General features: G+C 46.3%; 1 protein-coding gene across 1 annotated transcript in view; it reads right to left on the bottom strand.

Annotated features, from left to right (window-relative positions):
• The window catches only part of LOC130212711 (thrombospondin type-1 domain-containing protein 7A), a 133221-nt gene that overhangs the window by 95969 nt on the left and 24892 nt on the right, over positions 1 to 12360 (bottom strand). Inside the window, exon 2 of the mRNA XM_056443849.1 lies at positions 3260 to 4094. Coding sequence (XP_056299824.1) covers positions 3260 to 4094 — 835 coding nt within the window. The remainder of the gene's footprint in view (positions 1 to 3259; positions 4095 to 12360) is intronic.

Genomic DNA, 12360 nt, shown 5'->3' with positions numbered 1-12360 from the left:
ACTGCATCTTTTGCAAAGAAACAAACAAACTGGATGGATAGAGCTTTTAAGGTGCAGGTGGGCACAGTGTCTACTTCCAGTCTTTATGCTGAGCTAAGCTAATCGGCTGGAGCGTTGCTGTGTGGCGTCCGAGAGGAATCGATCTTCTTATCTGATAAAACAAATGTGAAATCTATTCGTCCCAATATGTTTTGTGGTTATCCGTGTCAACAACATGAAACAGAGAAAAGCAGCAATAACCAGAACGGGCACTCGGTAGAGCGCATACCTTCGCCTATCACAAGATTGGGCACTGAATTATGAACATTTTGGCATTAGTTGCATGCCAATTGGATAGAAATTGACCGCGCTATGGTAAAAAGAATGTTTTGACCTTTTCATGACCTTGACCTTTGACCCGATAGATCCCAAAATCTAATCAAACGGTCCCCGGATAATAACCAATCATCCTACTAAATATCATGCGATTCAAGAAGATTTTGACCGTTTCATGACCTTGACCTTGACCTTTGACCCAATCGATCCCAAAATCTAATCAAATGGTCCCCGTATAATAACCAATCATCCCACCAAATTTCATGCGATTCGGTTTAATACTTTTTTAGTTATGCGAGTAACACGCATACAAATAAATAAATAAATACACGGCGATCAAAACATAACCTTCCGCATTTTCAATGTGAAGGTTATGAACACTCAGGAAGCTAACGGCGGTTCTTTCTGAAGTTTAAAATACAAACAGTTGGCTTTTTACGAGCCTCACAAGTCTCCAACGGCGGATCCTTTTATACACCTGCTCGTTACATCTCTCCGTTACCCTCTCGGTGCACTCGATGTCCTCTGAGCGACCGAGAGAGCTGGCGGTGGCGGTGGAGGTGGAGCTTCCTCATTTGACCCCTCTGCCCTTGACCGGCGCCTCACTCTGTAATCCGTTTCCCCATCAGGAGTAAAAACAGGAGCGCGGTGGCGGGAAAACGTCTCAAGACAACCAAAACAAACAAACTTCCCCTCGCGCGATCAATCCCTCGCGCGCGTCTTTTGATCGTCTAAATGACATTTAGACGTAATGAATAACTCGTCCTCTCCTCGGGGCTCCTTCCGAATCATTAGAAAATGTGTTCTAACTAAAGCTCCCGCTCCTCAGTCTGGATGTCTTTCCCCCTCGGGAAAGACGACGAGCTATTAGCGCTAATTACGGCTCCGCTTCATTTAGAAACCTCTCGTTTAGACGTTCGCCGCCGCACTTCGACCTCCAGCGACTCGAGACGTGAACGAGGGAACGTACGAGCCGGGTGTGTTTTATTTTGGGTGAAACTCCCATGGGAAAAACTGGAACTGAAGATTTCCTGCCGCGCTTTTCCCGCCGAACGCGCTTTTCCCGCCGAACGCGCTTTTCCCGCCGAACGCACTTTTCCCGCTGCCGCCTACCGTTTTGAGGGAGACACGGAGGAATTTGAAGAGCGAACGCCGTGGCTGGATTTCCTGTCTCAGTTTTTAACTTATCGTGTTTAAAAAAAAGAAAGAATAAAAAAAGCCTCTCATGCAGCCAATGACCCATTTTTGTTTTTTCCCGCCACATCTGGATCCTTTGAGCCTTCTTCGATGAGCGAGTGCGTTTTGGGGTAGATTTCAAAGCACACCAAAAAAAAGGGAGTCATTATTTCTTCATCTCAGTCATCCAGACGGAACGAGGACACAATCATCCCCTATTTAAATAAGTAAGATGATGACAAATGCAAATTTTTTAAGCCTGAAGGTTTTACACACTGACAATGGACTCCGACGGGCTCTCAAGCAGTCGGAAAGTTTTCATATTTCGACACTCGAGGCTCATTATTTGAGCTGAATTTTTAAAAAACGGGCGACGAAACGGTCCAAAAACATAATTCTATATGGGTCAAGTGATTAAAAAGAAGCTTTCTTTCTTTTTCTTCTTTAAGAACATCTGAGAAAAGGCGGGGAAAAAAAGAACAAGAAGAGGCACAATTACCGCACCACGGTGGACGCTTTAATTTAATGACGTGACGCGGCACGCCAAAAACAATGAAATAATTCTCAAAGGTCGTGACGCCAGCTTGATTAATAGGAAGCGAGCGTTGTGGCGAGGAAGCGTCCGTGTTCAGGGAGGACTGTGGCAAAGGAAACGGCTCGATGACAGATGTTCATCAAAGGAAGTGAGGAAGAAGTTTGGCGTCTGGCGAGGAGACGACCGGCTTATCGCCGCGCTGGGAAGTTTGTTCCACTTTTTTTTTTCTGTGGCAAAAACAACTATTAATATTTTAAGAAATAAACAAGTCAAGGATTAATATTGATGCTCCTGTGGGCTCTGCGGGGTTTTGTTTTTTTACGGCTCCTTTGAACTGTTTGAACCCGAGAGCTCGGCGCCAAACAAAAGCATCGAGGAATAGCTTCGGTGCATAATTGATGACATCTTGGGGGTGCTGCCGCATGTGACAGATGCGGCTCGGCTTTTTCCGACACCGATTTTTTCCTGGAGATCAGAGACTTCTAAAAAATCCCAAAGTTCCTCGTGGAAGAACGGCGAATTTTAAAGTTACCGTTAGCCGAGGAACGGAGGAGGAGAACCAAAGAAGTGTCTCTTTTGAAAAGAACCGCCGATTACCTCCCGACCGTCTGATGTCCACGTAGGAGGCGTTTCCCATGAGTACCTGCAGTACACGATGTGTACAACGGTCTGAGAGGTGGAGAGCAGCTGTGGGTTTCTACACTTTTTGTACCACGTGGAATCAAAATATTCATCTTAATCATCTTCAGCAAAAGACTTCTTGCTGAGAAATGAGAGGGAATTGAGAACTATTTGATTCAGTGTGTGTGTGTGCTCTGTAGCTCGCGGCTATGATGATGTCATGGCCAGAGGCTAGATTAGACACGGGTTAAAACATTCATAATTACAGCATTTATTTGGGGTAATAGTACCCACTGAAGGTCTAAATCAATTACCTATTCAAGACATGGCCTTTGACTTGTGATTGAAACGTATGTATATGGAAGATTTTTTTAAATATATGTATATATAAATATATATGCTTGTATATATATATTATTTATTATTTTTCTTTATTTTATATACATTTTCTGATTTATTTGATTATAATAATTTAGGATAGAAATATATAAGCATGTTTTGCTTCTACCTATACCTTTTCAGTCTTTCTGTTTTGTATATTATATAGAATAATATTGTTCACAAGCACTACAAGCACTACAATGGAATCAAATAAAAATGAACTTCACTCACTTGCGTCCCACAGCGCTGCCATTCCTGTGTATGCAGGTCACGTCCCGGGCCTGGTAGCCCACCTGGATGTCCCAGAACGGACTCTCCTGCCGGTTGAGGCGGTTCCTGGTCCGCTTCTTCTGGATGAGCTCCCGGGTCTCTGGGTCCTTGACCCCGGCGCGCTCCCTCAGCCCCTGGCCTTTTCCTTTCCGGCGCTTCACTTGGCGTGCCGTTCGAGTCTGCGGGAGGGCGCAGGGGGTCCACGGTCCCACCCTGAGGCTGTGCATGCCCTCTGGACCCGTGCACGGCCCCGGTGTACACGTCTGGAACTCAGTGAGGTTGGGGCAAACCGCGCCCCCAAACAGCGGCGGGACCAGGACGCTCCGCACCCGGTTCCTGAGGCCCGTTCCACACGTTTTGGAGCAGGTCGTCCACGGCGAGTACTCGGAGAGCACGCAATCCTGAGGGCAAGGGATCAAGCAGGCCTGCTCCAGGCGGGGCTTGGGCTCAAAGTACTCGCAGATGGCGTCCTCCGCCGGAGACGCGTCCGATTGGAGCACGCAGCCCACCTCCCGGGTCTGAACGCCCTCCTCGCCGCCGCTGCACAGGAACGGCCGCGAGCCCCACAAGGTCCTCGCCGAAACCGGCACGCACGCATTCCAGGCGCCCAGTTCCCAGTCGTAGAGGTCCTTGTGCCAGTCGCACACGCGGAAGCAGTTCCTCTGGTTGGAGGGCCGCCGGCCCTGCTCGCAGTTGGTGTGCAGCGTCGTCCAGCCGTCCACGTGGGCGCACCACACCGCCCGGCTCTGGCTGCCCCCCGGGCCGCAGTCGCTGCCCATGCATCGCCCCCACGGACCTGCGGAGCAGATAAACCCGGTCAGGTTATAATATGATACACGTGGAAACAATAAACCTTTGAGCTGAGCGGCGAGCTGTACGAAAGAGGAAGAGCTCAGAAAAATAGATAAAAAACACATTAGCTTTTATTGGTTTTGGTTGGAAATTGGAATTGGAGTTGAGGGAGATTGCATCGAGGTGTACTTCTGCTAATGGATCAATTCATAAAACTGGAATTACCGCCTCGCAGTCCACATTCACGTCCGTCCAAAATGCCTGTCCCCTTTGTAGTTTTATCTCATTCGAACATTTGTGTGAAATTTGCATAATGTAGGGGACTAAGGACGCATTCACGAGGGCCCTTTAAGGAAAGGGGCGTAACCCGGGTGACAGGGGGTGTTAAAAGAGCACCAGGAAGTAAAGGTAAACACAGGTGTTAAAAAGAGAAATAAACGGCCACGGCCAAAAGGAAACGCCAGACTCTTCGTTCTTTCCGCACACCTGCATTGGTGACCCTGAAGTGACCTGAACACGCAAATAACTTATTTTTCTTTGTGAGGTCCAAGTGGGCGAAACTCCCTCCCGGCGTCCACGAGAATGAAGTACGTAAGTATGTATCCCGTAAGGCCTCATAATAAAAGCATCAATGCACAGGCTGTGATCCGATGTGTCGAGTCATAACGACGCCCCGTAGTTACGTACATTAGTCACACTCACTCGATGCCATTTCAGAACTCCTCTGTGCCTTTAAAACAGAAATCCGCATCAAGGCATCAATCAGCGAGAGGCGTGAGACCCTCAGAGCCGGAGAGAGACGGGCGCTTCGCTTTCTGCTCGTCTAGCCGAGGGAAAAGCAGCTAACGCGTCTTCGGGGATGACTCGGTGAATCCACGCCGTAGGACGTGTTGAGAAACTGTTGGCAGCAACAGACGTCACCTCGTTGTGCGCCGCGCTCTCGGGGGTCAATTCTCGGCGCGACGGAGGAACGACAGTCGGAGCGGATACAGCGTGAGGGATGCATCGGGGCCATTTTTCGAATTCTGTTGGCAGCGAGCAGGAAGTGCCACAAACATCAATGCACATATTTGTTTGTACACGAGTCTCTGGCAGAGCCTCCACTTCTCCTCTCTCACTAAGCGCAGCAGAGATGCAGAAAGGGAAGGAAACAGACGAGCTGGGATGAAGGAGAGGGATGAGGATGGAGGTATCAACATAACCTGTTCCTTCACCACGATGAACATGAGCGCTGGTGTTTAGTGGGAATAAACCCCGCTGCTGACTTTCACTACAGCAGCAAATGTTTAATAATTAATCAGCCACTGAAAGTAGTCCCTGAGAAAATGCACTATTTACTTCAGCTTGATTAAGATTCGCTAAAAACTACAGAGCTCAGCTCTATATTTTGGAGGGAATCGACCAGGCATCTTTAATGTATTGTATATGTTATAACAGAATATCATCTATATCAGGGACCAATGGGATTCTAATGATTGCTAATAAAGATATCAAGAAATGAAGTAAAGCGTTGTTAGTTTGTTTTTTCCATTAGCTTCACAGGCATTGAATCTGAAGCCGCCTCTTTTATTGCTATATTCATCAACCCCAGGCCTGCTTTGTGTTTATTTATCCCTCCTCACCTTCTACCTCTGGGATGAAAAACTAGACAGCACAAAAAAAACACACACACACACCCACATATCTGCTACGCTCGCTTCAATGAATCCAACATTATGCGAATAGAAACAAAGAAATTGGACAGACGCAAATTTTATCACATTTAAGCTCCCGTGGAATTAAAACTGAGGGTCGAAAGAGCCGAATTCAGTGTTTCGGCGTGAGGATAAAAAACTTCTTAAAAACCGCCTCAACCCAATCACTCCGCCAATTAAAGCGGTACACCTGCACCTGCACCCGCAGTGTGTTATCCGAAGGCTGTGCATAGTAGCAGGGAGAAGAAATCAGGCGGCTTCACTTCCCCCCACCCCCCACATTAAAGTCTTGGGTCATTGATTACATCACCACGGGGGCCCTTGATTGGACCCTTTTGTCGGGCCGTCGGCGAGCGAGGGGCGGCTCACGTTGACCCACGTCCAGGCGGAGTTTAAAATCACTCCTGGCAGAAAATCAGCAGCACATTTCCGGCCAATGATTGGCTCTGAGGAGGCAGCTCCGGCCAGCAGCGTCTACCTCCAGTCAACGTGACGCCTCGAAGGCCTTTTCTCAAAGGTTGGTTTACGCTCAAATCAATGCGGCAAGATGGCCGTCTTTAGCTCCAAATCACATCACGTCGCAGCGTTTTTGAAGGCCGAAGATTTAGAGGGTAAGCCGCATTTGTATTCCCTCGACGAATCCTCTCTTTGTTTTTGTTTGTTTGTCTGAGTCCATAAAATCGATGTGATTTCTCATCCAACAATAGAAAAAAACTTGGATTTTTTTTCGTCTTCACACAGCAAACTGATGGAGACATCCAGCGTTATCTCGAGGGCCGATATCGACTTTTTTGAGGGCAGAGGGAGAAAAATGCAGCAGAGAAAGAACAAATTAAATGGGGCCGAGATCCAGAATTTAAAAAAACGTGAGATGCGCTCTCCAGGTAGCCGAAATAAAACACCTCCCACCCAAATTGAATCCATCCAGATAGAAGCTCTCTTCACTCAGACTCTGGCTTCTGTTATATAATACAATACAACAGGATCTCACGAAGCTCGGCTTCTTCCTTTGTTTCTGCCTCTCGTTCGGTTTCAAAGTCAAACTCGGATTTATTGTCAATTTCTAAAAAACCTGTTCCAGACATCCAGAGGAGTTGAAACTCTCTGATATCATCATTGACGTGTGTTGTGCTGTTGGATCTTTCCCACGTCTCAAAGCGTGGCCTTTCTCCTCCGGATGTTAAATCAATGCGTAGCTCCCCCCCCCGATAGCCTCCGGCTAACGTTTTTTTATATTGCATGCAGCCTGACAGCTCCATTAGACATTGTGCCAACAAACAAACCTCCATTTCTCACATTTAGCAGAAAGTATTCACTGAATTATCCATAACTGTCGCTCCCCTGTAATGTATCGGGTCTCTTGAGAAACGTCTTCCATCATAATAGCTTCATGTGGAAGGTGTAATGACGGGTATCAAACCAATCGTCAATGAAGGATGCTTTCATTGAGCCGGAGATCCAGTTCCACTGTAACAGCTGCTGTCAAATCAAACGTAGAAGACAAAGGATACAACATAAATCCAGAGCATCCAGCTAGACGCGGACTTGCATAGAGAACTGTGCAATCTAAATGTCAATGGAGTTTTTTGTCTTCAGGCGACATTTTGTGTGTCTTGTGTGGCTTGTTCGCATCAACTCAATCCAAAGTGAGCGGGGAAAGCAAACACAATTTAGCCAAGTAAATACTGCCTAGAGAAACATGCAGATATGGCAATGCATGGTTATTGTAATCTTTCAGGAAAATAGAAATGTTTTTAACCGACGTGTCCACGATGAAGCCTTTTATTTAATCCAAAATGAAGACATGCCGGATTTCCAGTCTTTCTCTACACCATTACTTCATAAAAAAGTGCAGTAAGTAATGATGTATTCATGTAAGAGGGGGGCTTATGATTGGTGGAGAGAACCACAGCAGCTGTAAGACAAACACTTTGGCTAACTACAGACCGATCTCTAACCTCCCCTTCCTCTCCAAGATCCTTGAGAAAGTGGTCGCAAATCAGTTGTGCGACTTTCTACATCATAATAGTTTATTTGAGAAATTTCAATCAGGATTTAGAAAACACCACAGCACCGAGACGGCACTGGTGAAAATTACAAATGACCTCTTAATGGCAGCAGATAAAGGACTCCTCTCTGTCCTGGTCTTGTTAGACCTTAGTGCTGCATTCGACACCATTAACCATGACATCCTGTTACAGAGACTGGAGCAGTCGATTGGCATTTCAGGCACGGCACTAATTTGGTTTAAATCCTATTTATCAGATCGATCTCAGTTTGTATTTGTAAACGATGACGCCTCGATAACCACCAACGTTAATCACAGAGTTCCACAAGGTTCTGTGCTTGGACCAATTTTATTTACCTTATACATGCTTCCTTTGGGCAATATTATCAGGAAACACTCCATAAACTTTCATTGTTATGCAGATGATACTCAACTATATTTATCGATAAAACCAGAGGAGAGCAACCAACTCTGTAAAATTCAAGCATGTCTTAAAGACATAAAAACATGGATGACCTGCAACTTCTTGATGTTAAACTCAGACAAAACCGAAGTAATTTTACTCGGCCCTGAGCATCTCAGAGATCAATTATCTGGTGATGTGGTTTCTGTAGACGGCATTGCCCTAGCATCCAACACCACTGTAAAGAATCTTGGCGTTATCTTTGATCGGGACTTGTCCTTTAACTCCCACGTAAAGCAAATCTCAAGGACTGCATTCTTTCATCTACGTAATATTTCATAATCAGGCACATCTTGTCTCAAAAAGATGCAGAAAAATTGGTTCACGCGTTCGTTACTTCGAGACTGGATTACTGCAACTCCTTATTATCAGGCTGCTCTAATAAATCTCTTAGGTCCCTCCAGTTGATCCAGAATGCTGCAGCTCGTGTTCTCACTAAAACTAAGAAAAGAGATCACATCACTCCTGCACTAGCTGCTCTGCACTGGCTCCCAGTAAAATCAAGAATCACTTTTAAAATTCTTCTCTTAACCTACAAAGCCTTGATTGGTGATGCTCCATCATATCTTAAGGAGCTTGTCGTACCATATTGCCCCACTAGAGAGCTACGCTCACTAAATGCGGGACTACTTGTAGTTCCTAGAGTCTTAAAAGTAGAATGGGAGCCAGAGCCTTTAGTTATCAAGCTCCTCTTTTATGGAACCAGCTTCCAATTTCAGTCCGGGAGGCAGACACAGTCACCTCGTTTAAGAGTAGACTTAAGACCTTCCTCTTTGACAGAGCTTATAGTTAGGGCTGAATCAGGTTTGCCCTGGTCCAGCCCTTGATATGCTGCTATAGGCTTATAGCTGCCGGGGACGTTTTAGGATGCACTGAGTACCTATCTCCTCTTTTTCTCTCCTTAAGGATGAATTTTCATCTCTCAATCACACATTACTAACTCTGCATTCTCCCCGGAGTCCTTTTGACTTCACGTCTCATGGGGTCATCGGACCCTATGAGACGACATAGATCCTATCTGCCTGATGGATCATTGAGGTCTGGGTCGTGGAATTCCTGCCTCTGACTACGCCACTGTCCTGTTGAGACTCCGCCCACTCCTCCTCCCCACCGCCATCTGCCTGATGGATCGTGGAGGTCTCCATCGTGGAATATGCCTACTATGAACTATTCATACACTCTGTCATATTCATTGAATGTATTTTAACTCTAAATCTGTCCTTCTGTACACATTACATCTATTGCATCTGTCCATCCTGGAGAGGGATCCTCCTCTGTTGTTCTCCTCCAGGTTTCTTCCCTTTTTTTCCCCCTGAAGGGTTATTTGGGAGTTTTTCCTGGTCCGATGTGAGGTTTTGGGTCAGGGATGTCTATGTGTACAGATTGTAAAGCACTCCGAGACAAATTTGTAATTTGTGAAATTGGGCTATACAAATAAACTGAATTGAATTGAATTGAATTAAATATGAACGAATCAATGGAGACATCATTGGCTGAATAACATGACTCGGCATTTAAACACATCGTAATTAGATAGACTGATAAATGAACACCAAAGATCTATTCAGTCAAACTTTTTGAGACACCTTCATAGGTTACTATTTAAGTGTCTCAGAGAACCTTCAACAAATGATTCTTAAAGGCACCATGTCGAGTTCCACAAAGAACCTTTCAAACCAGGGTTCTTTAAAGAACAATTTCCTTAAAGAGATTTCAAAGAACCTATAAAGGTGTCTAAAAGAACCTTTAAAAAAGGATTCTTTAAGGCACCATTTCTGGTCCCACAAGGAACGTTTTAACAAGGGTTCTTTAAAGAACCATTTCCTTTTATAGGTTCTTTGAAGAACTCTTAAAGCAAATGGTTATTTAGAGAACCCTGGTTTGAAAGGTTCTTTGTGGAACCAAACATGGTTCTTCTACGGCATCAATCTGAAGAATCATTGTCGGTTCCAGATGGAACTTCATCTTTTTGTGAGAGTCGGAATCTGGCGATACGCGACGTGTCACATGATTCAAGGGTTGTGATAAAATAGCGTAATTCTAAATAAAAGTGCTGATTAATCTATAAACTATTCACCGGATTGAAGGGTTCATGAGCAAACCTTTAAATTGGGTTATTGATTGCAACGTAAAATGTACCACAGTGTCCTGCATGTTCATCATACTCGTGCTTAGACTTCTACTTTCAGGTCTTTAATGAGCTAACTCAGCTTTTCACTCATTTAAAAGTGCTCGATGACTTTAAAACCGGGGATTAAAAACGTTGTTAAAAGTTCTGCGGGCTATTTGAGCAAACTTCTTTATAAAATTGTCTCTTTTTGTTTTACTTGGAGGACCACCCGTTGACAATTAAGTGTTCTGAAAGCGCCGCAGGGACGGCGACCTGCTCAGAAAAGTGCACGAAACCCTTTTTTGACCTTGCATGCAGCACCCTGTGATGAGAGGCAGCCGTCTGGAGGGTGAGGAGTGAGCGGTCGCGTCGGCCTCGGGTCTCCGAGGAGTCATTCTCCCACACACTTCCCGTAGTAAACGAGGTTGAGCTAACGTTGAAATCGCAGGATGCCGATTTCACATTGTGTTGATTTTGGTTTCCCCTTAAAAAAACAACGCTGCGGTGTAAGTTTTGTTTTCTAATGATTAAAAGATCAGTTCCAAGGCAGCGCAGCAAGAGTTTCCATTATGTCACATTTTATTCGTTTTAAATGTTTCCATAAATCTCGCGGTCGGTCGGTGCGCTCCTCTGTTCCCGCTGTGTGAGTATTCAAACGCAGTTTCTGAGTGTTCAACACTTTCTGCGGCTCCAGTTCAGGCGGGAATGAATCACACCGACGACAATGTGATAATTGCACGTTGTCGTCGCCTCTGGGGAGAACTAAGTACGACCACATTGAACTCGCCGCGGTGAGTCACATTAAGCTCAGCGATGCATTTTGGGGTTCTTTTTCCCGCCGAGAGCTACAAAACAAATCTGGTGCGCGTGCTGCCCGACAACACTTTGTGTGTGTGTGTTAAAGAACACCGATGCCGTTTCCCAGAAAGAAAACGCTTTGCTATTCAGATCATGAGGGAACGGTCAAAAGATCACTACTTAGCACCAGATGGACATTAGCCTCTTGGTGTTAATAGCCGCAGTGGGGCAGAAAGGAGGAACAAGACCAGAGGCGGACAATTAACATCAGGAGGAACACTTGGAGCGCATGATTGCTAACCCCGGCCTGCAGTCGGTTTGATGGCTGGGGGGGGGGGGGGGGGGCTGCGCTCACACTTCATCCGCATTTCATTAGCCGTCAGATCGCGATAGTGCTTGCGTGGCTTGAAGGTGATTCCACTCGCGGTGAAAGTGAGTGTCCTCGTGTCAGTTCCATTCCTATTGCAGCCGCGCGGCAGCATCAGCGGCGTGGTTGGGTCCATTGGATGAAACGTAGAATGTTTGAAGGGGGAAAACGCAAATTAAGCCCCCGATACTCAACGAGCTCGTGACAATAATCCCCGCTTACTGTAATCATTCCTTTGTAATGCTGCTAAGAGACGGGAAGTACGCAGTGTGAGACGCGGGCGGTTACAAACCTCTCGGGAGAACATCGACGTTCGAGTGAAGACGCGCATCGTCGTGACATTTCTCAGCACTTCAGACTCATAGGCTGGTTTTATGTTGAGAGCGGACCGATCTTCTGACCTCCGACCTCACTTGTGTCGTTCACACCCTGATGGCCGGGCGCCGCCGGCCCATCAGGCCCCTGGGTTAGGGTCCTAACCCTAACCTCAGGCCCCTCTGAACCGCGGGGTGTGCTTTAGCTTTGCAGTATTTGACTGGTTGTATAACCTCGGTGTTGACGACTAAGAGCAACATCTCACACTGGTGCCGTCTCCGAACACAGGAGGCGTCAATGGGACAACCGAGCGCAGAGTCGACACTTCTCCGATCTATCGAGCTAAAGGCAGAAACCCAACACCGGTGTTTAGAAAATGAACGGCGACGGCTCGACGTGCATCGGGAAAGGCGGACCGAGGCTCTCTCGTGAGGGCGACTCATCGTTGCCTCTGAAAAAGCCGGCGGTGAACAGGAAGTCCTCCAGATGTCTCGTTCCCTTCGGTCCGCAGACGC

The sequence above is a fragment of the Pseudoliparis swirei genome, chromosome 22 (genome assembly GCF_029220125.1).
Source record: "Pseudoliparis swirei isolate HS2019 ecotype Mariana Trench chromosome 22, NWPU_hadal_v1, whole genome shotgun sequence".
NCBI classification, from domain to species: domain Eukaryota; kingdom Metazoa; phylum Chordata; class Actinopteri; order Perciformes; family Liparidae; genus Pseudoliparis; species Pseudoliparis swirei.
Note: the sequence above shows the minus strand (reverse complement) of the source record. Positions and strands in the feature narration are given on the sequence as shown.